Genomic DNA, 23,121 nt, shown 5'->3' on the forward strand with positions numbered 1-23,121 from the left:
GTTCTGCTTTCCTTTCTTTATCTTTTTTCTTTATTTTTTTTTTTATTTTAAATGAATAAATTACTAGACATATCAAATATCTTTCTCTTCATATTTTTTCTTCCTTCCTTTTTTTTTTTAAATAACCACTGTGACGATACTTGGATGGATTAATTAAAATTTGTTATGCAGTACATCGTCTCTGTATATGTGTATATGTATGTGTATATAATATATATATATATATATATATATATATATATATATATAATATCACGTTCGATATTATAGAGAGACAGAGGGGGGGGAGAGAATCTTTTGATCATATTAAATCGAACGACGTCAAGAATGATATCGGGGAAAGCTGCGAAGGTCAGATGGTAATATTCGAAGATCGCGTCAAGTTTCGTCGTTTCAGCAGGGTCATAAAGGGTTAAATTTTCCGTTGGTGGCACATTCAAGATTCAAAGGACGTTGGTGGAAGTTTCGAAGGAGAAGTCGAGCTAGAGTAAAGAGAACGAGAGAGAGAGAGAGAGAGGGAGAGGGAGAGGGAGAGAGAGAGAGAGAGAGAAGGAGAGTACGAGGTTCGCGATCGTAAACAGGCCTCGTATTTCACACACACGAGTGCGATTCGATCAGTGTAACATCGTCTCTGCTCTCTGACTTGATCGATAAACTCATGGATGGTAAAGGTGACGATGGTAGTGGTAGATGGTAACATAGTGTTGGTATTGGTAGTGATGATGCGTGGACACAATGCGGTATACGAACAAAATGTTTATCACAAGGTACTGTCGAGACTAATTAGAACACAGGGTGCATCAGCTCGAAAGTCTTCGCTTGCGTTGCAACCTGCGTCCGCGAGTCACGTTATCATTAATCGATGTTGGCAGACCCTGCCAATTAACCTCCTACACGTTCTCTAATTACTGGTCTTCGAAAGACGAAAAGACCGAGATAGAGATAGAGAGAGAGAGAGAGAGAGAGAGAGAGAAGAAGGAAGAGAGAGAGAGAGAGAGAGAGAGAGAGAGAGAGAGAGAGAAGGCCAGTCTCGCAACGTGTCGTGCAACGTTGGAAAATCGTATGAAGGGTGTTTCGTAATTAAGGGTATTTGGTTTCTCGTGGGAACGCCGACGTCCCTCTTCATTTCACATAGGAATGAGCCGTTTTGCGATTATTATTTCGAACTTCTCACGAAAACATATATATGTATAGAGAGAAAGAGAAAGAGAGGGACAGAGAGAGAGAGAGATAGAGAGAGAGAGAGAGAGAGAGAGAGAGAGAGAGAGAGAGAGAGAGAGAGAGAGAGAAAGGAAAATGAAGGAAGAGAGAAATACATATGTATATATATATATATATATATATATATATATATATAATATACACGTATCATATATACATTACATATATGTGATATATATGATATATGTATATGTATATAATATATATGTATGTATATCTATATATATATATATGTATATATATATGTGTATGGATGTATGTATGTATGTAGCTGCCTTTGTTGGACACACGATATGTAGAGGTCGATTCATTTAATTAACGTCTCTCGACAGGACGAGAGGAGTTGGTCGGGAGCAACTTAATCGAATAATTGCTGAAACGCGTTACGCTTTATCCGTCTACGATGACTTCGTTTACGTTACGCGCTGGTTTTAGCATTAATCTGAATTATCCTCTTGGCAAAGTGCTCTCTCTCTCTCTCTCTCTCTCTCTCTCTCTCTCTCTCTCTTTCATTCACACACATACACACACACACACACTCCTTTTCTCATGTATGTATATATATATACGTATATATACAAGTATGTTTCCCTCTTCCCGAAAAATAACGAATTTTACGGCTAGAATATCACATTAATTGCCTCACGGTGACGTAATGAAATAGAGTTTATTAGTGCAAAATCCTTGTATTTTCATTAACTTTACGATCTCGTCGTTTCCTTCTTTTTATTAGTCTGTTCTACGTATGTACATACGTATACGTATCAGGAATTAATTTCTGTGTTATTCAGGTAAACAACAGAGAGAATACACAAAGCTTCGGATTTATTTATACTTTACGGCGAAAAGGTACTAAAGTGTGAGTCTACGGAAAACAACAAGATAGATAACAGATAGAGGACGAGTCGAGCGAATACCAGAGTATTACTGTCAGTGTTGTCATAGATTCTTAACTGTACGGATCGTGATCTTGCGGACGATGGTTTATTCGAAATTATATTTTATATTCAAGTAATAATAATTTCTTTTGGTTTTATATATATTAGCGTTAATTATTATCGATCGTTAATTATATATTTATTCTTTATTTTATTTCATTCTTTATTTCGATAATATTTCTATATTTAAGAGCATATAATAATCTACGTATATATATATATATATATATATATATATATAATATTTATACGTACATGTATTAATCCTAATCATTATCCTTTATTAACGCTTTTCTACTTTGTTATTAATTTTGTTAATATCTATTTATTATTAATCAATCAAGTTCAATTACGACTTATCACGACGAACGTGAGCTTTCGATTTAATTTAGTCGTATCTCAAAAAAAAAAAAAAAAAAGAAAGAAAAACTTTTATTTTCATTAGAACGTTTGGATATATTTAGTAGACATTACTCGATTGTTTTTAAATAAGTTTAATATCGTATCGTATAAGACGAATAGGGAGTATCTATTTAAAAAAATAATTCTTTTCTCACCTCGATCGATTTCGATCGTTTCGATGAAAAAGTTCTTCGCTGGCACACGATTGCGTTGGTAAAACGGAGATATCTCTGGAGCGATAAGCGATCGTATGATGATGACGTAGATCATCGGATTTATTCCCACAACGATTATCATTTTCAAAAGACAATCGATGACAATCCGAAGACGAGGAATATCTGCTAGCTGGCTCGATGTAAATCTCATCGGAAGCTGTAAAGATGGTCCCATCGAAAAGTCCTTCTGAAGTGACGATACCATGGACCAACGAATTTTCGTCATCTGTAAAAAAAAAAGAAAAAATAAAGAAAAAAACACATACACATACAAACGTACATACGTATTAAAGCAAAAAGAATAATTTTAATATATATATATATATATCGTGTTTATATTTATTGTATATATATCTAATAATCGTATATCTTGAATATTTTTGACGCCAGTCTAATTTATACGTAGATAAACGTTCGAAACGATTTCTTCAATTTTACGTGCTGTTTCTCTTTTCTGTTTCGTAACTTTCATCCTCTATTTTAGCTTTTCCTACGAAAGCGTTTGGCATATCATATCCCGCGATTTGCAGAATGCGCGAATATCGAAGAGAGAGAGAGAGAGAGATTCACGGTTATATTCCCTTCGAGCCGTATTGCTAGTGAAATCGCTTACTTGTTTTATATGCCAACGTACGTGTTGAAAGAATCGAAAGGTGAGAAGGAATAACGTTCTTCTGGATTGTACGATCAAAACGATCGGAAAGAGAGAAAAGTAAGATTATGTATCTAATGTTTTTTAAAGCCGTTAGAACGATCTTTAACTTTTGAAATTGAACTTTCGAACGATCGATTAGTTTTTCTTCAGCTTGGTAAAATAATTCTTTTTCTTTTCTTTTTTCTCTTTCTATTCTTTTTTTCTTCAATTTTATTGACTTTCGAAATCGTCAATGGCGGGCATTTTTTTTTTTTTAGCGAGTAACAATGTTTATAGAATTGTTATACGAAATAATAAAATAATTTCTTTATCGTTTCACTTTCGAAGTCGTTGATAGACGAAATAATTTTCGTAAAATTAAAATCGATCTTTGGAATATTCGTGGTGGAATTTTCTTTTTTCTTTTTTTTTTTGTTTCGACAAGATCAGATGATTACTTTATTATTTGATTTCAAAACAACACGAATTTCGAAGTCGTCGATAGATGGAAAATTGTCTTTATTTTTTTTTTAGCGGACCGTGACGTCTACGATGGAATTGTTTTTCGACAGGATGATATAATTTCTTTATCACATTACAAGTCATTTTTTTCAACGATACCTACGATTTTATCTACGAAATTATTTTCTAACAGGATGAAATAATTCCTTTCTTTTTTATTTTTTTGTTCGATTTAAGAACATCAATTAATAAATCAATAAATAAATCGATAGTCAAGATAATTCTGTTCAATCGCTTCGGAAATCGCTCGTACATTATCATGCATCCTTTAAAAAAAAAAAAGAAGAAAGAAATAAAAGAATAAAAAAAATGTAGGGAAAGAAGAAAAATCTTATTTCACCGTGTGTGCTCTATGAAAAGAGGATTCGCTAGTCGTCGAGTAAAATCGCGTTACCCGTCGACGCGGAAAATAATATCGTGAATAATGCTGAGATAGATAGAGAAAGTAAAAAAAGAAAAAAGAGAGAGAGAAATAGAGGGAAAAGAAGATTGGAAGGGAAAAAAAAAGAATTTTAAGGTCTTAAGGACCGTATTGACAAACAAGAGAGTTAAGAAAAGGGAGAAAAGATCGACTAGCCTTTTCCTTTACTGTTTTCGTTTCTCTACTCGTCTATGGTTTTTTTCCCCATGAACACATACTACTTATTTACTGACTGACTTACTGACTTACTTACTTACTTAGTTACTTAGCTACTTACTTACTGACTTACCTACTTGCTTACTTCTCGCATGCTGGACAAAGGGAATACGAAAGTAAGTTCGTGCCAAAGCGGCGAACTGCTTGCTAATTCACCGCTGATAACGTCGCACGTGGACCCCCTTGTACGCGATAACGCGTCCCCAAGTAGGAAACAAACACGTTTAGATCGTTGAAAAACGACGTAAAGAACGACCGAAGCCTCTTTTACACGCTCTTATATAGCTTTTATATAAGTATGAAGTTTAACTCGAAAACTGAGCCGATAATTTTAAGATTGAGAGCATTTATGAAATTGTTCAATCGTATACTTTCTTTAAAATGTATATGTACGTGTCTGTATGTATATATTTCTAACGAATTTCTTCAAAGATAATTTCCGTTTCCTTCGTGATAATTCTTTGAAAGATAAAAAGGGAAAGTAATCACCGTTGACTTTTCTTTCCTTTTATTTCTTTTTTTCTTTTTATATATAACTTCACAGACGTGTCTCGTGCGCCTTTTCTAATATACTCGTATAACTTTGAGAATGATAATTAAATCAAACCTTCTTCCTTCTAATTCCGTTTAATTAACACTAAATGAAGTGTCACGTCGTTGAGTCAAATCAAAATCATATAATTTCCGAAGAAAATATCGTTGCGATATCGTCGACAAAAAGAACAATTTATGATACAAAGGTTTATAATTTTTAATAGATTATACAAAATCTCTGAAAAGGATGTAAAACTTTAAGTATTAATGATTTAGATATGCCTATGAGACTGACAATTATACAAGATTATGAGTTTCTCTACGAGATACCTAAGTCAAAAAAGGAGGAAGGGGGAGGAGGAAAAGGAGGAGACAGACGATTAAGAAAAGGACGAAAAATAAAAAAAGCAAAAAAGAAAATATTAAAGCAGCCATTAGATAAAGGAGACGAAGAACAATATCTTTTTATACTTTTCCAAAGGGATTGCTCCGTAGAGACGTCACAGAAGTTCCTCGTTGTAAATCACTCGGTCGATCGACCCCACCAAGGTTTATCCATTTTCGAGGCCGCAGACGTAGAAAGGATAGGAGAGAGCCACTCCTGACATCGTTCCAATCCTGATCTTTCTCTCTTTCTTCTCATCCCCCTCTTATCCCTCCATCTCTTACGCGGTCCTACGTCGAAGGCTTCATCCCTTGCGAAATTTATGTGCGGAACGACGTAGAAATTTCGAGAAAATTCCCAAGGCGTAAGTCCTACACCCTCGGGACACGTACCCTTTTTCCATCCCCTGGATCCCTTCTGGTATCGTCATTCACCCTCGCGAACCCCTTTAGTTACCTTCACTGTCGACCTTTACGATTGATATACAAGCGAATTCGAACGGAATGCCGAACGAGAATATCCGAACGAGTGTTCTTTTTCTACCGTAAAATTACGACCACCCCTCTAAATTATTATCATGATTGTCAATTCTGTATTAAAGATAGTTTTATTTTTTATTTTCGTTGTTAAAGTTCGAATAAATATTTATCCGATCGATCGCGTTAATATAACATAATGTATCAACGGTTTGAGATCATTCAAGGATTTTTTTTTCAAACAAGAATCTCGTTTTTCTTGTAAATCGTAAATGGTGAAAAAAAACGACAACCCTCTAGATTATTAACACGATCGTCAATTCTATATTAAAGATAGTTTTATATTTTATTTTCGTTGTTAAAATTCGAATAAATATTTATCCGATCGATCGCGTTAATATAACATAATGTATCAACGGCTTGAGATCATTCAAGGATTTTTTTTTCAAACAAGAATCTCGTTTTTCTTGTAAATCGTAAATCGTGAAAAAAGAAAACGACGACAACCCTCTAGATTATTAACACGATCGTCAATTCTATATTAAAGATAGTTTTATATTTTATTTTCGTTGTTAAAGTTCGAATAAATATTTATCCGATCGATCGCGTTAATATAACATAATGTATCAACGGCTTGAGATCATTCAAGGATTTTTTTTTTCAAATACGAATCTCATTTTTCTTTTAAATCGTATATGCATGTATGTCGCTTTTTCTTTGTGCGTGTATTATGTCTGTCTTCTTACGGAAAGTGGATCTGGCTTGTAAAGTGACGGAGAGTGTGGCATATAAGAGAGTAACACATCCCCGCAGGCTAGCATTTCACAATTTCCTGTCTTTCGTCCTTCTTCTTCCTTCTCTCTCTTTCTCTCTCTCTCTTTCTTTCTCTCTCTTATTTTCTAGCTTCCATTATTTCTTTTCTCACCTACGTCTCTTTTTATTTCCTACATCGTTCTTCTCTTTCTTTGTCTCTCTTTCTCTCTCTCTCTTTCTCGTATGTTACTTTCTTCATTTCATCCGGTTCTTACTCTTCGTAAGCGCAAGCTTCTTTGTTTATTTGCGTAAAAGCCACTCTCAAGAATATACACGTGGATCGGGATTTTAAATCTCCCTTTCTCTATTTCTCTTTTACGTTTTTCTTTTTCCTTTCTTATTTTCTTTTTCTTTAATCTTCGTACACTCGAAAGAATTCGTTTTCTTGCTCGACCTCGATTATCTTTACACACATACACACACACACACACACACACACAGGAAGAGAAAGAGAGAGAAAGAGTCTGCTAAAGGAAGACTAATATTTAAAGAAATCTTCAAAATCGAAACATTTCCCTTTGATTTTTATTTCACTTACAATATTGTTTCGTTTCGTTATATTAGTTGACACAAAGCGGTAGAAAATGAACTATTATATATAATACTTGATTCAAAGAGTAAACTGCGTACGTGCGTTCAGCCATAAAATAAAAAAGGAAAGAAAAAAGATACTTTCGTTAGAAAAAGAAAAAGAAGAAAGAGAAGAAGAAGGGTAACCTCGTATACGTTATCATAGTTCATGGTTCGTGAAGTCAAAAAATAAGCTCTCCGCATTCCGTTGAAACTTGCGAGACAGAAAAAGAGAGAAACAGAGAGAGAGAGAGAGTAGATATGTGTGTGGATGTGTTGGGTCTCGTGAAAAATACGCTTCGAGAAATCTCTTCGTGCTTCGCTCAATACATACATCTTTTTCATGGATCGCTTCGCGAAAATCGGCTTCGTTCATCCGTCGAAAGCACGCGTTCGGAGACGAGAGAGAAAAAGAGCGATCAAGAGAGAGAGAGAGAGAGAGAGAGAGAGAGAGAGAGAGAGAGAGAGAGAGAGAGAGAGAGAGAGAAGAGAAAGCGTGCAGCTTTACTTGGAACGAGCCAGAGCAATTTTGTATTCCTGGAGATGAAAGATTGATAGACGAGGATGGTGTTGGTGTTTGTAGATTAAGGTCGAAGTCAAAGTGTAATGATAACGTTCATTAAAGAATATTTATCAACGGATAAAAAGAGAAAGAAAAAAAAAACAGAGAGAGAGAGAGAGAGAGAGAATAATCATTTGAAGAGAAAAAAACTTTTACTTTTTCTCAATATATGTAAGCTAACAGAAAGGACGTTTTGATGGTATCGGTAATTATGCTAAATCGTCAAATTTATTCGGTCGAACAATTGAATATATTTTTCTACTGAATTCACAGGATTCATGATATATCCTGACGATAAAACAATCGAGTCGTCTGAAAACGCCGTCGTTAGGATATATGCGCCATTGGCGATCGATTGGCTGTTGTTATTTTTTTTTTCTTTTTTTTCTTTTTTGTTTTTTTTTTTTTCGTTCTTTATATATATTTCGCATGCGGTTTCCAATGGTAAAACCGTATGTCACAAATTTGTCGAATTTGCGTGATTTTGCTTGATATTTTTGTTGGTTGATGGCAACGTCGTGCGAACGCATACATACGTACATATAAAATATATTTAAGTATGCCAATATAGAAAACGATAAAATAACGAGTTAGGAGAAACAAAAAAAAAAGAAAAAAAGAAAAAAAAAGGAAGAAAAACTGTTTGGTAACAATAGTGCGAACGAAACTCTTAGAATATCTTAAAGGTCGTAGTTTATTTTATAAGATAAGGAAGCTACGAAGAAAGCTTTTAATACGAAGCTTTTCTTACGGCTCGAAGAAACAAGTAGAAACCGACCACATTTTAATCGCGCTTTATAAAGATTTTCTCTTCTTTTCCGGTTATCGTCGTGTCCCATCTGTCGTGTAATAGTTACTACTACCACTAGCAATACTGTGATAGAAAGGATTTTAACAACGACATGTCCTGTTCGGAGTTCAAGGATTACCATGAAAACGCATTAATCTATTCTCGTATTTCTCTTTTCAATGTAAGAGACGAATATGTTTTACAAAAATCGTGATTTGTTGAAACGGCATGCATACGTTTGCTACTTGTTTCGTCGTGTCGAATCGAGTTCGAAATTTGTCGTTTCTCGTTCGGAATTTTTTTCTCTCTCTCTCTCTCTTTTTCGATGCATTCATTTTTCTCCGGAAGTTGTTGCAATTTTTTTAGACAACGTCCTCTCTTTCTGTACGCATACAACGAACGAGGCACCATTAACGTAAATCAATAATGGAATTGAGGTTAATATATTCAGCGATGGACAGTTCACCCCACCTCCCCCTCTCACTCCCTTTACACTCTCTTATATATACACATACGTATACACACATACATACATACAATACATGTATACGTTTGCGAGAGGATCAAGGGATGGAAAAAAAAAAGTAGTTTGTGCGCAAATGCACGTCACGCGACACGCGCACGGGGATAAACGGCGGGATGGTTTAACTCGGAATGATCGGAAACGAAAATCAGTATCATTAATTCGAAAGCCACGCACAGGTTACGGAAAGAGAGAGGGAGAGAGGAGCTAGAAATACATGCAGGCGTGTCCGTCGCATCCCTATTTAATTCGGTTCGATAAATTACCGCAGAGTGCTGCTAATTACCCGCTAATAATACGTACAAATTACTGATTTACGTTCTTACGATAAAACTCGATCGTTGAATTCAAGTGGATCGTGAAATCGAGAGGAATTTACAAATTTTCTATTCAACTTTGATGGAATCGACTTTGATGAAGAATTTCATTTTAATCGTCCCTATAATAATAACAACGATATTAACAATAACAATGATAATAATAATAATAATTATTATTATTATTATCATCGTCATCGTCGTTTTCGTCGTCGTCGTCGTCATCATCGTCATTATCCTTGAATTTCTTTTCGTGCCATGTAAACTCGTTGTCCCCATGAACATCAATTAACGTCGAACAGTCACCGATCATCAATATTTATTATCAGACGAAATACGTTTACGGTACGAAACGTCCTGACAAACCTCGCGTAGGTAAATACCTGCAAATTCATTCGATTTAATTGCATGCCATCGAATTATCGCTAATTATCCGTTTCGCGGGAAGGCGGATATCGCGAATTTAGCGACGTTTTAACGCTCGAGGAAGCGTAACCGGCTCGAAAAAGCGACCATGATCGAAGCAATGGAATATATCGTTTACCCATCTCGAGCAAGCAAGCAAGCAAGCAAGCAAGCAAGCAAGCAAGTAGGCAGACAGCCAACGGATTTGCGATTTCTTTCGACGCGAAAGCATTGGAATTGAAAAACGAAAGAAAAGAAAAAGAAAAAGAAGAAGAAGAAGAAGAAGAGAGATATAAATAGATAGATACCTAAAGAGAAAGAGAGAAAGAAGAAAAATACGAAACGAGAGAGAACGATGAACGAATGACATTTTGATATTTATTGAAGTTCGTGAACGTCGAGATTACGACGACGATGGCGGACGATGATAAATTTATCGAGAAAATACAGTCGTTAAATTTATGAACATACATGCTTGGATCCTCATACGGAATATTCTCTCTCTTTCGAATATTCCCAGAGTACTTTCGCTTTCTCGCTAACTGCGAAGCAACATTTGTGGGACGATAGGAAGATTCATAATCTCATTGACGTGTTGCTGCTATTTATTTTTGTTGGACGTACTGTGTATTAGGAACTCTATTTTGCGTTCGATGTTTATGTTAGTGGGGTGTCCTTTATGAAATAAGTGTAATAAATATTATTTACATTTTCTTCCTATAAAAACCTAATAACTTTTATTTAAAATATTTCCCTATAAAACCGATAGAAGCGGAGATATTCGGCTATATTATTTACAATAAGACACACAGTATCTCTGTCTCTCTGTGTGTATATATATATATATATATATATATATATATATATATATATATATATATATATATAAACACACATGTACATATAAATAGGTGGATAGATAGAGAGAGAGAGAGAGAGGCTGAGTGCAGTGTATTCTGTCGGGATTGGTGGTTACGAAAATTAATGCTGATGGCAGGAGCGGCCGTTATTTGGCGCCGGTTTAAGCGGTAAAACCTCGCAATCAACGCTGGTGATTGATGCGGATCTACCCTCTCTCTCTTTCTCATTCACTCTTGCATCGTCAGTTACTCTTTGTCCTCCTCTCTACGTGTTACTATATATGGTGTATCTATCTATATATCCATCTCTCTTTCTTTCTCTCTCTCTCTATACACACACACACACACACATTTTATATATATATATATATATATATATATATATATATATCGTGTATATTGCTGGCGAGTACGGGCCATTCTTTTCAATCATTACCGTGGTTTCGACACGCAGCCGATTGGCACGATACAAACATTTAGTGGCGTATCGCTTTGAAAAATTGCCGACGACACCGTTGGGATTAAGCGACGAATACAAAAAAGGGCTTTCCATTTTGTCGTTCCACACCCTCTCGTCCAAAGTGAGATGACTCTCTTTCTCTCTCTCTCTCTCTCTCTCTCTCTCTCTTTCTCTCTTTCTCTCTTACCACCCGTTTTACGATTTAATCTTGATGGGAGTGCAGTGCTGCTCTCGTAATCGACGTTCCCGTTCAACTTCAATTGCGAGTTTGCGAGAACACGATCGGTCATTTGACTGTGACGAATTTGTAATTTTATTTTCTTTCTTTCTTTCCTTTTTTTTTCCTTCTTTTTTTTCTCTGTTTTTCTTTCCTCTCTTCTCTTCCCGTCGTTTTTGTCGTTTTTCTTTTTTATAATATATTCAAGCGGGAAAAACGAGAGTTTCCAGTGGGAACGACCGAGGTGGATACTATTATTCGAGCCTAATCAAATTAAACGATCGAAAATCAGGATCGAAGAGATATTGTGATTCATTGTTACAAAACGTATATATCGATTTTTATGTCCCGTTAATATTTTTATAGGGGGGACTCGTTATTTTCAGTTTGTTCCGTCTCTTTTCTTTTCTTCTTTTTGTTTTGCGCGCGCGCGTGTGTTTTTTTTACTTTTTATTTTGTTTTGTTTTGTTGTTTTATTTCATCATTTTTTTTCCATTTTATTGGAAATTTCGTAGATTGCTGGTTCGTTCGGCCGAACGATTCGAACTAGGTTTTCAATCAGAATGCTACTCGAAAGTGGCAAACACATCGGTTTAATAATAAAAATGTACAAGAAAAAGCAAAGAGAAAAGAAAGAAAAAGTAACACGTTACCTAGTAATTACTTTGTTCGTAGTATAATTGTAATGGGATCGATCATTATTGGAAATATCCGATATACTCGACTATCTCTCTCTCTTTCTCTCTCCCACTCTCTCTCTCTCTCTGTATTTCTCTCTTTCTCTTTAACGAGCTTCTCACGATTACAAGAAACAATAGGGCTGAGAGAATCGCGAATGAGTGTGGAATTTCGCGGGCATGTAATTGGCCGATCCTCTCTCTCTCTCTCTCTCTCTCTCTCTCTCTCTCTCTCTCTCTCTCTCTCTGTCTGTCTCTCTCATTGGATTCTATCAAGCCAATCGCTAATTGGAGCAGATATAGGCTCGTTACGTCGTGAATTAGCGGTCGGTGGTGCATCGTACTGCATTGTGGCTCGAAGATATCTGGCATACAATGGCACTCCCTTCAATTCCATTCCCTCAACCAACCTCCTCTCCCATACCCCTATCTCATTCCCTTCGCGCGGTCCTCTTCATTGGTGCGATGTATTTCAAGGAGCTCATTATGGAAATCATTAGTATCTTCTCTTACAGCAGGAACGTTGAGAAAGCCGTTTTCTAAGCCCTTTTAGACTCCTCTTTTTTTTTTTCTTTTCTGATCGATGAGAGCTCATTATTCTTGAAAGTTGACAATGGTCTTAAACTTCTTAATATTTTTATCGACCATCGACAACCATAAAGCTGCCCATTTTATCTCTCGTACCATGCGTTTTTCACGAAAGATAATTACGTTCCTATCGTTGTATCGACGTTCGAATCTTTCGATAGAAAATTTACAAGAACCGTTCGAATAATTTCTCTTAGATTATTTCGATCATTTTTATCTCACATTTTATTATTTCATTATTTCAACTTTCTCCCTTTCGTTTTAAATCCAAATACTCTTATCCTTTTCGAGTTCATTCGTTCCCGAAATTAGCCATCGAGGTGTTAACGCAGATTAGATTTTCGTTTAAAGAACTCTCTTTTTTTTTTTCAAAAAGAAAAAAGACCTGCACACATATCGATCGATGTTTGTAATCATATTTTGTAATCGCATTTTGATTACGACGTGTGAAATCGATTTTAATTCGACGAATGTCGCCGACGGTAACAAATTGACAACTAGTCGAATAAATATTGGATTTTGTTTTCCCTGTTAGGGACGGGCATATGAAATTGAAAGAGATGAGAAGAGAAAAGAAGAGGGTGAGTAGAGGGTGAGTAGAGGGTGGGAGTAGGATGACGGAAGAGGAAGGTGTTGGTGGTGGGAAAAATGGTAGGCGATAGGAAAGAAGCGGGATGTGGATTCGATGCAGTTGCGAAAAACACTTGGAGAGAAGCGATCGAACGGGCGTGGAAAATGGATCCTAACGAGATCCCGGAGGAAATCTCGGGAGCGAAATAACGACACTGTCATCGGCTCGTGTTTTCAACGCCTATTCACCCATCCTCCCTCTTCTATTCCTTCTTCTACACTTTTGAACGAATCGAAAGCTTTTTAAGAGAATCTCCAGAGAGAAATGCGAATCTTTCTGTCTCTCTTTCTCTCTCTCTTTCTCGCGATGTTATCCAATTTTTTTTATCGCTTGAAAGTCAAGCTCTCGTTGAAAAGAAAATGAATAATAATTCTTGATACTTCATCGTAGTCGACTGAAGAATGAAATTCCATTAGGAATTTTTTCGCTCGATGGTATTGGTGTTTTACGTGCCGCATTAACGGATATCATTTTTTTCGCTTCTTTTTTCCTTTCTTTTTCTTTTCTTCCTCTTTTTTTTTTTTTTAATCTTTTTAATACGTCGTTACGTGGGAACAATAAGTTTTCTTCGCGCAATTTTCGTTATTCGATACGTCGAGTGTGTATGCGTTTGTGTGTGTATGCGTTTGTGTGTGTGTGTGTGACACGCGAATCACATCTCTCTCAAGGGACGTCACTGATCTGACGTGTCAGTCTCCTCTCATCATTATACTTACGCACGAGAGAGTAACTGAGAGAAATAGAAAGAGAGAGAGAGAAAGAGAGAAAGATAGAGAGAAAGAGAGATCTATAGAAGAAGCTTGCACACGGTCGACGCGTCCCTTTTCACCGTGTAGAGGGAACATTTCACGAGGCACTTTGAAATCTCTCGAAGGGGAAGGCGATGTTTGCTCTTTCATGTTGCACGTCAAACTTCTTATCGTTAGGAGCCTTGAATAACGTCTGACATTACGTCAGTGAAGTTACCTAGCCAAGAGAGTGAGAAAGAGGGAGTGAGAAAGGGAATGAGAGAGAGAGAGAGAGAGAGAGAGAGTCAAGTTATTGTTTTCCCCATCTTCGTTTTGTGGCCTGCTAAAGGAAACTTTGGAAAACTTAATTACCAGCGTGTTCCCCGCTGTGAAACTTTAATCAGGTCTTATATTACTAATGATAATTACAATACGGGGATACTGCGACCCTTTTTTTCTTCTCTCTTTCTCTTTTTCTCTTTATGTGTATGTATGTGTGTGTTGTGTGTGTATATATATATATATATCTTTTACATTTTCCCGTTCAGTACGAAAAGTTCGTCGTATTTATACGAATTAAAGGATAAAACGAAATAAAAGAAGAAAATTTCGTCTTGAAATTGTTCGAGACCATCATCCCCTCGATTTCTCGCAAAATCGTTTAAAGCTCGTAGAACGGTAAACGAGGATTAAGAAAAAGGTGTCCTTTCCTTTCGATGCATTCTCCCAGCGAAAGCAAAGTTTTCTCGATAACGGCAGCTGGAATCGATACAGAAGAAAATAGTTTGGACGATCTATCTATAAAGAAAGAGGAAAAGAGAGTTTAGACTCCTCCTTCTTCTTCTTCTTCTTCTTCTTTTTCTTTTTCTTCTTTTTCCTTCCTTCTCTTCATCCTTCTCATCCTCCTCATCCTCTTTTTCCTTCTCTTCCTCCTAGGCTCGCAGATTCCCCGATGGAAGCACGGATTAAACTCGTTTTACATTGTGGGCGATGTAATACATACGAAACTCGATGGTCTCACGAAAGAAAGTTGGTGGGAGATCACGTAGCAGAGAGAGAGAGAGAGAGAGGGAAAGACTCGAACCTTTTTCGCGGATCACGTTCGCGACTTACTGCTTTCCAGGGGGATCTTATCGAGCAAGACGAGGCTGAGTTAACAACCCCAAAGGAAAGGGACGTTCCTTTCATCTCTCTTTTCCTTCGGGTACCTTCATGTGTACCGAGCTATCATTAACTTTCAGTCTCCTGAACAGTCTTCTGAAGCGATATCTCTAGATAAAGTTTAGTTTTTTGCACCATGACTTTTTCCCAACGACATTTTCAAAAATTCGAAGATTTTTTTCTGGTTTTTCTTTTCTTTTTCTTTTCTTTCTTTCTTAAACGAATGATATGTATATATATATATATCATTTAGAGGATGATTATAAAAGTGTTCTATATCGTGTATCATTCATTTTGGGATATTTTGAAAGTTCGATTCGAAGTATGTTATGATTTATTATAAAAGTATTTATTTAAATTTATTTCTCTGATAATGACAAATATAAAAATTAGATATATTTATTCCCCAGAGAAAAATAATTTTTTCACGTAATTTTAAATTGAACAGAGAAGAATATCGTACATCAGGATATATAATATATATATATATATATGTACACAATGCACGTGTGTATGAAGTTGTCGTTGACAGAGCTCTTTTATAATCACCTTGCTTTCGTTTATCGTACCTCATCAAATTTATAAATTAATACAAGACATCTAATACCATTAATATCTTACCATAGAGACTTTCTACATTATACTTCAGGGACTATAATTATATTCCCATTTTATTCATAACTTTATTTATTCTATTGGTAACAGAAATAAAATTTAATAACATCGTCGAAAATATTTAAATAGCCTCTATCGCGAAGATCAAAACAATATTAATATATAAAACTTATCATTATTTTTCGACTTGTAAACCATGCTCCGAATGTACACGCGTACGTTCTTCACAAAAAAAAAAGAAAAAAAAACAGAAAAAAAAACAGAAAAGAAAGACACTAAAACCGATTTCGACGAGAGAAGAAAAAATTGAAAAGTATTGAAAGTTAAAATATTTCGAGTACAAACGAATACGCAACGACAGGAAAAATATTTTGGTAAAGCCGGTCAAGTTGTCGAGCCGTTATCATCCTCGTAACTGCCATCGATAAGCCCATCGCAGTTTTAAAATCCAAGCTCTACGATACGCGTACATGGCCACCACCACCATTGGGACTACCATCACCATCATCATCACCACTACTATCACTACCACTAACACTATCATCACACAACCACCAAAGCTTCCGTACTCGCAGTGGTCTTTACCTATGCAATGTGTACCATCCACTTCCTGTGCGCGAGGCTTATATACCGTAGGTATAGCACTATCTACAGCTATACCATACGTTTCTCCATTGAAACGGGAATGTTTACTTTTCAAATGGATTCCCCTGTATGCATTATACACGCAACAAAGTACCTTCCTGTATCGAAGGCACGTAGTAGGAGGAGAGTAAAATTTTCCTCTTCTTCCTCTTCCTTTTCGTTCTTATCCTTTTCCTTTTTAGAACTCAATGTCTGCTATTCGTATACCGATCTTTTCTTATATTCCCTTGTATCGAATTAAAAATAGAAGAGAGAGGAGAGGGGAGGGGAGGACAAAGAGAGATAGATAATGAAAAGAAAATTGATTCTTTTTTCCCTCGATTCGATCGTACTATTCGTTCGTGGTTAGATGAGATTTTTAAGATTCCTTTTTATTTTTAAGATCTCTTTGGGTTAATACGTTTATTGATAATATGTAATATATGTATACGTTTTTGAATGATGTATATTGCGCATGTGATAACTAACAAGATAATATTTTTTTTATTTTATTTTTTTAATCGATCGTGAAATAATCGTAAAGGGAAAGAGATAGAGAAAGAAAGAAGAAAACTCGGTTTGTATATCATTAGATGAGATTTTTGTCGATCTAATATTCTGCTGAGTTTGATAATACGTCTGTTGATAATATACGGGAAATTATTCATTAGGTAGATTATAGAGAATATCTTTTTGTTTGTTAACTGCTTATTAGAGTAAACACAGTGATTCGGTAGATTAGAAAATGAAAGATAGAGATCGACGAAAAGAGAGATAAACATTCAATACCTTTTGCACGCTATGCTAGGTGAAAGATCAAACATTTCTTTTGTATGCAAAGTCGCAAAGTATTGTATTTCGTTGAGAATATGTAGATGTAAGAGGATATCGTTCTGAACAAGGTACCCTTTGCTTGAGAAAATGTAAGCCATAAAGATCTTCGATGCTGATCACGCTATTTATCTTCACTCTTTTCGTTAGGTAAGAGGACAAATATCGTTGTTACAAATAATATTTTTTATAGATAACGAATTTAGAAAAATAATGTTTCTAACGTAGTAAGAAGAGATGAAAAAATATATGTGTATATATATATATATATATCTTTTATGTATCTCAGATAAATATTTCAAAATATTATATAGGAACAAATCTCATCTAATGATATATGTAGGTATCGTTTGATCGAATCGATTTTTCTTCTCTCTCTCTCTCTCTTTCTCATATCTTGGTTTAAAATGTTCAAAGGAATATTTTCTATATTACATGTGTGTATGTATATGTATACGTATACATATATTTAATGATAGATGTAGTGTTATACCAAATCGAATTTTCTTTTCTGGCTTCCTAATATTCGATATATATATAAATTGGTTCTTTCTCAAATTTTCGGCGTAGAACAAGTTTTCATAATAAGAACATCTTCTCCGTTAATCCGACGATAATTAGAGCTTGGGAAAAAGCTTTCCTCATCCGACAACAGTCGTGTCTTTTCGGATCCTTAGGCACTTTTAATCACCATCAGTCTGATTCAAGAGATTTAATTAAACCGTTACCGATGCGTCGCTTCCTTCCATCCTCCACGAAGCTTTGCCTTCGAGAGATAATTCCATCCCTCACGGAAAGGAGAACTTTTTCGTCCGAGCGAGAGTATTATTATCCCCGAGAAGCGGCCGTAGGATTATCCGAAAGAATCCTTTCGTTCACGACCTTGACGTAGCTTGCAGGCAGCTTCTCTCTCTCTCTCTCTCTCTCTCTCTCTCTCTTTCTATCCACTTCCTCGTAATTTTCTCTCTCTTCCTTCCTATCTCTTTCTCTCTCTCTCTCTCTCTCTCTCTCTCTCTCTCTTTAAGGAAGCTAGAGAGAAAGGGATACTCTAGATTCTCCTTTCGTTCGTAGAAGTACGGTCGAGCGTACGCTCGACCTGCGATTCGCTTCTACCCTGCGACTCTTGGGAAAGCAAACACTCGGTGGTCGCAGATTCCTAACGAGATCCGACAAGACTCGATGAGATCTTGCGTCCCACGCGAACATTTTCCATCTTTTTCTTTCTCAACGTCTTTTCTCTATCCTTTCGGAAACATCCTGCTCATTCTCCAGAATGTTCATCCTTATCCTTCTTTCGAGTATATACCGATTCATTTATTGTCTCTCTTTCTCTCTCTCTCTCTCTCTTTTTCTCTTCATCCCAAGCCTTTTGTCTTGATTTCAAACTTCAATATTTCATCCTCTCTTCGCTCACTCTCTTTCTTTTGATTCATCGTTCGGCCTTCATTGTTTTTCTACCCCTTGATATACGCCTAGATCTTGATTACTTCGTCCTGCATCTTATTGTTAGTGTTCGCTTTTTTCTTTTCTTTCTTTTTTTTTTTTTTTTTTATTTCGTTTCGTCAGGACCCTTGGACGAGGATTTCTTTACAATCGCGCGAATTTCTTTTTTATTTTTACATTCTCGACGTATCTCTCTTTCTCTCTCTTTTTCTCTGACTATTTCTCAAGTGAACGAAAAGCTTTCAAGACGATCCGTCATCGTGAAAAACGAGAGAAAAGGCCAAGGAGTAGCCCTCTAAAAGAGAAGAACGCATGTTCGGCAGTGAGTACGGTTCGTTAAGGGCGGAACTCATCCTCTTCGTTCTCTTATGTCTCTCTCTCTCTCTCTCTCTCTCTCTCTCATACACACACACACACACACACATACGTACTCTCTCTCTCTCTCTCTCTCTCTCTCTCTCTCTCTCTCTTCCTCTCTTTTCCTCTCTTTTTCTCTTTTCTCTAGTTTAGCCAAGCCGAAGAGAAAGTTAGAAACTTTCGGAGAAAACTTTCGCACGGTGTGGTTCGAGAAGAAAAAAAAAGAAAAAAAGAGTAAAAGAGAGACAGAGACAGAGACAGAGAGAGACAGAGTGGTTAGAGGGGAGGTTAGAGCGGAGTTAAGTGTAGAATTTAATGCCATGAAAAAGAGGAAGAAGTGGGAGAATGTCGCGGGAAAATGCTAGCGTGTTACGTGGTACCAACGATTGGTTCTCTTTCTTTTCTTTCTTCCTTCTTTCTTTCTTTCTTTCTTTCTGTCTTTCTTTCTCTATCTCTATCTCTATTCCTATTTCTATCTGATTGTCTTTTTCTATTTCTTTTATAAACCTCTCTTTTTCTTATTCTTTCTATTTCTCAATTTCCACATCGGCCGAGCAGAAAGGAACATCCTCGTTGGAAGTTTAAAGTAAACGTTACTACTCGGCCCCGTTTACCCTTGCCATTTGCATATGATCAGAAAGAGAGAAAACGGGCTATCTCGTCCTCCCGTACCTTTACCATTTTAATACCCGCCGTAAAAGCAAGAGGTGGAGAATGAGAACGAGGAGGAGGAGGAGAAAGAGGAGGAGGAGGAGAAGAGTCGGTGCGAATTTTCGACGATAAAATTAAGCTCTCGATATATATATATATATATATATATATATATATATATGTGTGTGTATGTATGTATGTATGTATGTATGTATGATATGTGTATGTATATACGTATGTATGTATGTACATATATATTATATGTGTACGAATATACGTATGTAGGTACGTATGTATGTACCTATGTATGTATGTTGTATGTTGTATGTATGTATGCATGCATGTATGATGCATGTACGTATATACGTATGAATGTACCTATGTATATATGTACATAGATATGTATATGTGTATGTATGCATATACGTACGTATTTATGTAGATAAGTATGTATGTATATATGTATGTACGCGCGAGCATGCATACAAATACAAAGAATGTCTCATATAACTCAAACGCCTAAAACATCTTCGTTGCTTTTAACGATAAAAAAATTTGTCAAAGCAAAAACTTGCTTCATTCAAACGAAATGAGAATAATGTTTCGATTAATACGAACATTTATACATTATAGTCGAATTCGTTCGTTTTATTTTAATTACGGTACTGTTACGATGAAAATATGTCTATTGATTCGAAAGAAATAAAATATCTATCATTTTGAAACGTTGAAAAAAGAAAAAAATTGATATTCATAAACGAAATCTATGTTATTCGGAATATTAATCCATTCGGATCTAAATAAAATTTTTTCATTTTAGATTTTTTTTCTTTCCTTCATTTTTTTTTTTTTTTTCGTATCGTCAAAATCGACGGGGATATTTTCAAATATTTTGAGTGCTATATACGTATATGTGTCTATGCTCGTATATGTGCGCGTATATGTGTACGATAAAATCAAAACAGACACAAACAACACGAAATTCGACTTATAAATATCCTTCCTCCTCCTTTACTTCGTTTTATCGTTTCCACAAAGAACGATACGAGATATCTTGATTCGTTTTTGAGTTTCTCTTCGTTTCTCCTCTATCCTTTCGAATACTATCCCTAAAATCTTTTTCTCAGTCTCAGTGGAATACTACCACGAATACCGAGGAATTTCGTGGAATTCAGGAACTACGAAACCGGCTTAAAAAATCCATAGCGGATTTGCCCGTTGGAACGTTAATCCGTAAATCTTTACGTCGTTCATTTTTCTCTTTTCCTTTTATTTTTTTGGTTACTTTTTAAAGTTTCCCTATCTTTTCTATCGACTGTAATCTGAATAGAAACCTTTTAGGATCTCACGAAGGGATATTGGAGGATCGATTCGAAATGTAATTAATTATTACGAAAGGGTAGTCTTTCTAATCCGTATTATTGAACGTTCGATACATACTTAACTTCGGTCTCGTTAAATTCTCTCGTTCGAATTGATATATTTATATGTAGATTAAACGATTGATCGTATTACTTAAACAAAATCGAAGTGAGAAGTAATGAATATCTTCTTTTTTCTTTTTCATGTTTTATCTTTGAATTGATATATCTATAACTAGATTAAACGATTGATCGTATTAATTAAACAAAATCGAAGTGCGAAGTAATATATCTTTTTTTATATTCTTTATTTCCCCCCCTTTTTTTTTATTTTTAGATATTCTCGAGAAGGATGAAGTGTTCTTCGACGTGTTCGTGAACGTTTGAAAAAAACTAGAAGAGATGATAGAGTAGAAGAGGAGGTGGAAGAGAAGGACGTTTCGTGGTTCTAGTTGGCGGGTTTATTAATTAAGGTAAGTACACGACTTTCGACCCCGATATGGCTGCCTTGCTTCGGGCTGTGTGGTTGTCTTACCGTGAGAATCTTCAAAGAGAGAGAGAGAGAGAGAGAGAGAGAGAGAGAGAGAGAGAGAAAAAGAGAAAGTAGTACCCGTATTAAATGCACACCATATACGATATATTCCTAGTAGCGACGTTAGAAAATCGCAAGTAATTCTTCTTTCATAATTTTACGTAGAAAAAACATTTTCTTCTACCAACATAACGGATACACGTTACCCTAGTTACGCTATGCGGTTAAGAATGCTCTTTGTTAGCTCGCATTAGCGACTACCATAAAATCAGCTTTTCTTGGGATAAAGAGAAAAGTATATAGCGAGATATTTTGCATGTATAACGTCGTTGAGTTTCAAGGGATTTTCACGAGAATCTATTGTATATAGTTCGTTCTTGTGTGATACTTTTGCATATATAGAAAATGGATAAGTGGCTCGTGACTGAAATCAGATCTTCCTTCTCTATTTTCTATTCTATCTATTTTTTCTTTTTCTCTTTTCTTCTTCTTCTTCTTCTTCTTCTTCTTCTTCTTCTTTTCTAAACAAGTTTTCGTTCGATACAAGAAGTAATGTCGGAAACCAAATCTCTCTAGAGTCTCGAAGGCTAGCTTCGATAATCGATCACAGGAATAGTTTCGAGATATGGTAGTTAACCTTCAAAATTCGTCGATTTTTTTCTCTCCTTCTTTTTTCTTTTTTTCTCCCCCTTTTTTTTTATTTTTATTTTTATTCTTTCCATCATTCGTCGGGTTCGTTCGTTCATTTGCTCGTCGGTTCGTTCGTTGGTTCGTTCGTTCGTTCGTTCGTTCGTTCGTTCGTTCGTTCGTTCGTTCGTTCGTTCGTTCGTTCGTTCGTTCATCCGTCCGTTTGAAAAGTTAATTATACCTCAAAGCTTGGGAATCCACAGCCTCCTGTAACGATGTTAATTTGGCCGAGTAAAACGGAAAGTTTCGTTCTCTTTGTCGTACTCAGACGTACGGAAAACTAAACTCTTACTTCTCTCAAGTTAGTCTGACACTATGACTGTTACTACTACCAGCATTACGTACCACTATCGCTATCTTCATCGGCTGGCAGAGTTCAATTTTTGTTATGCCACCATATATATAAACATATTCATATACACATAATATATATATATATATATATATAAACATACGTATACATGACTATACGTGTATATAAATAAATATATATATACACACACACATACATACATAGATATACATATACACATAATATATATAAACATACCTATATATAAAATATGTACACGTAATATATACATATATACGTATACACAAGTATACATGTATATATGTAGATATATATATATACACACACATATACATATATATACATACATAAGTAGTTCCGATAGAACGGCGAGAAACCAACGACGCAACGTAGCAGCTCGTTCCCGTTTCGAGTGGCCTTTTTACACCTTGTTCTCTCACA

The 23,121-nt window shown here is 35.7% G+C and overlaps 1 protein-coding gene and 1 long non-coding RNA gene across 10 annotated transcripts in view; one reads left to right on the forward strand and one right to left on the reverse strand.

Moving 5' to 3' along the window:
• Window positions 1–23,121, forward strand: part of LOC127072629 (uncharacterized) — a 189,955-nt gene that overhangs the window by 36,191 nt on the left and 130,643 nt on the right. For all 7 annotated transcript variants that reach the window (XR_007785546.1, XR_007785548.1, XR_007785545.1 and 4 more), the window contains exon 3: window positions 21,486–21,621. This is a non-coding gene — a long non-coding RNA (uncharacterized LOC127072629). The remainder of the gene's footprint in view (window positions 1–21,485; window positions 21,622–23,121) is intronic.
• LOC127072602 (disintegrin and metalloproteinase domain-containing protein 10-like) overlaps window positions 1–23,121 on the reverse strand; it is a 144,219-nt gene that overhangs the window by 34,671 nt on the left and 86,427 nt on the right. For all 3 annotated transcript variants that reach the window (XM_051013129.1, XM_051013128.1, XM_051013130.1), the window contains exon 4: window positions 2,717–3,002. In XM_051013129.1, coding sequence (XP_050869086.1) covers window positions 2,717–3,002 — 286 coding nt within the window. The remainder of the gene's footprint in view (window positions 1–2,716; window positions 3,003–23,121) is intronic.

Source organism: Vespula vulgaris, chromosome 2, assembly GCF_905475345.1.
Source record: "Vespula vulgaris chromosome 2, iyVesVulg1.1, whole genome shotgun sequence".
NCBI lineage: Eukaryota > Metazoa > Arthropoda > Insecta > Hymenoptera > Vespidae > Vespula > Vespula vulgaris.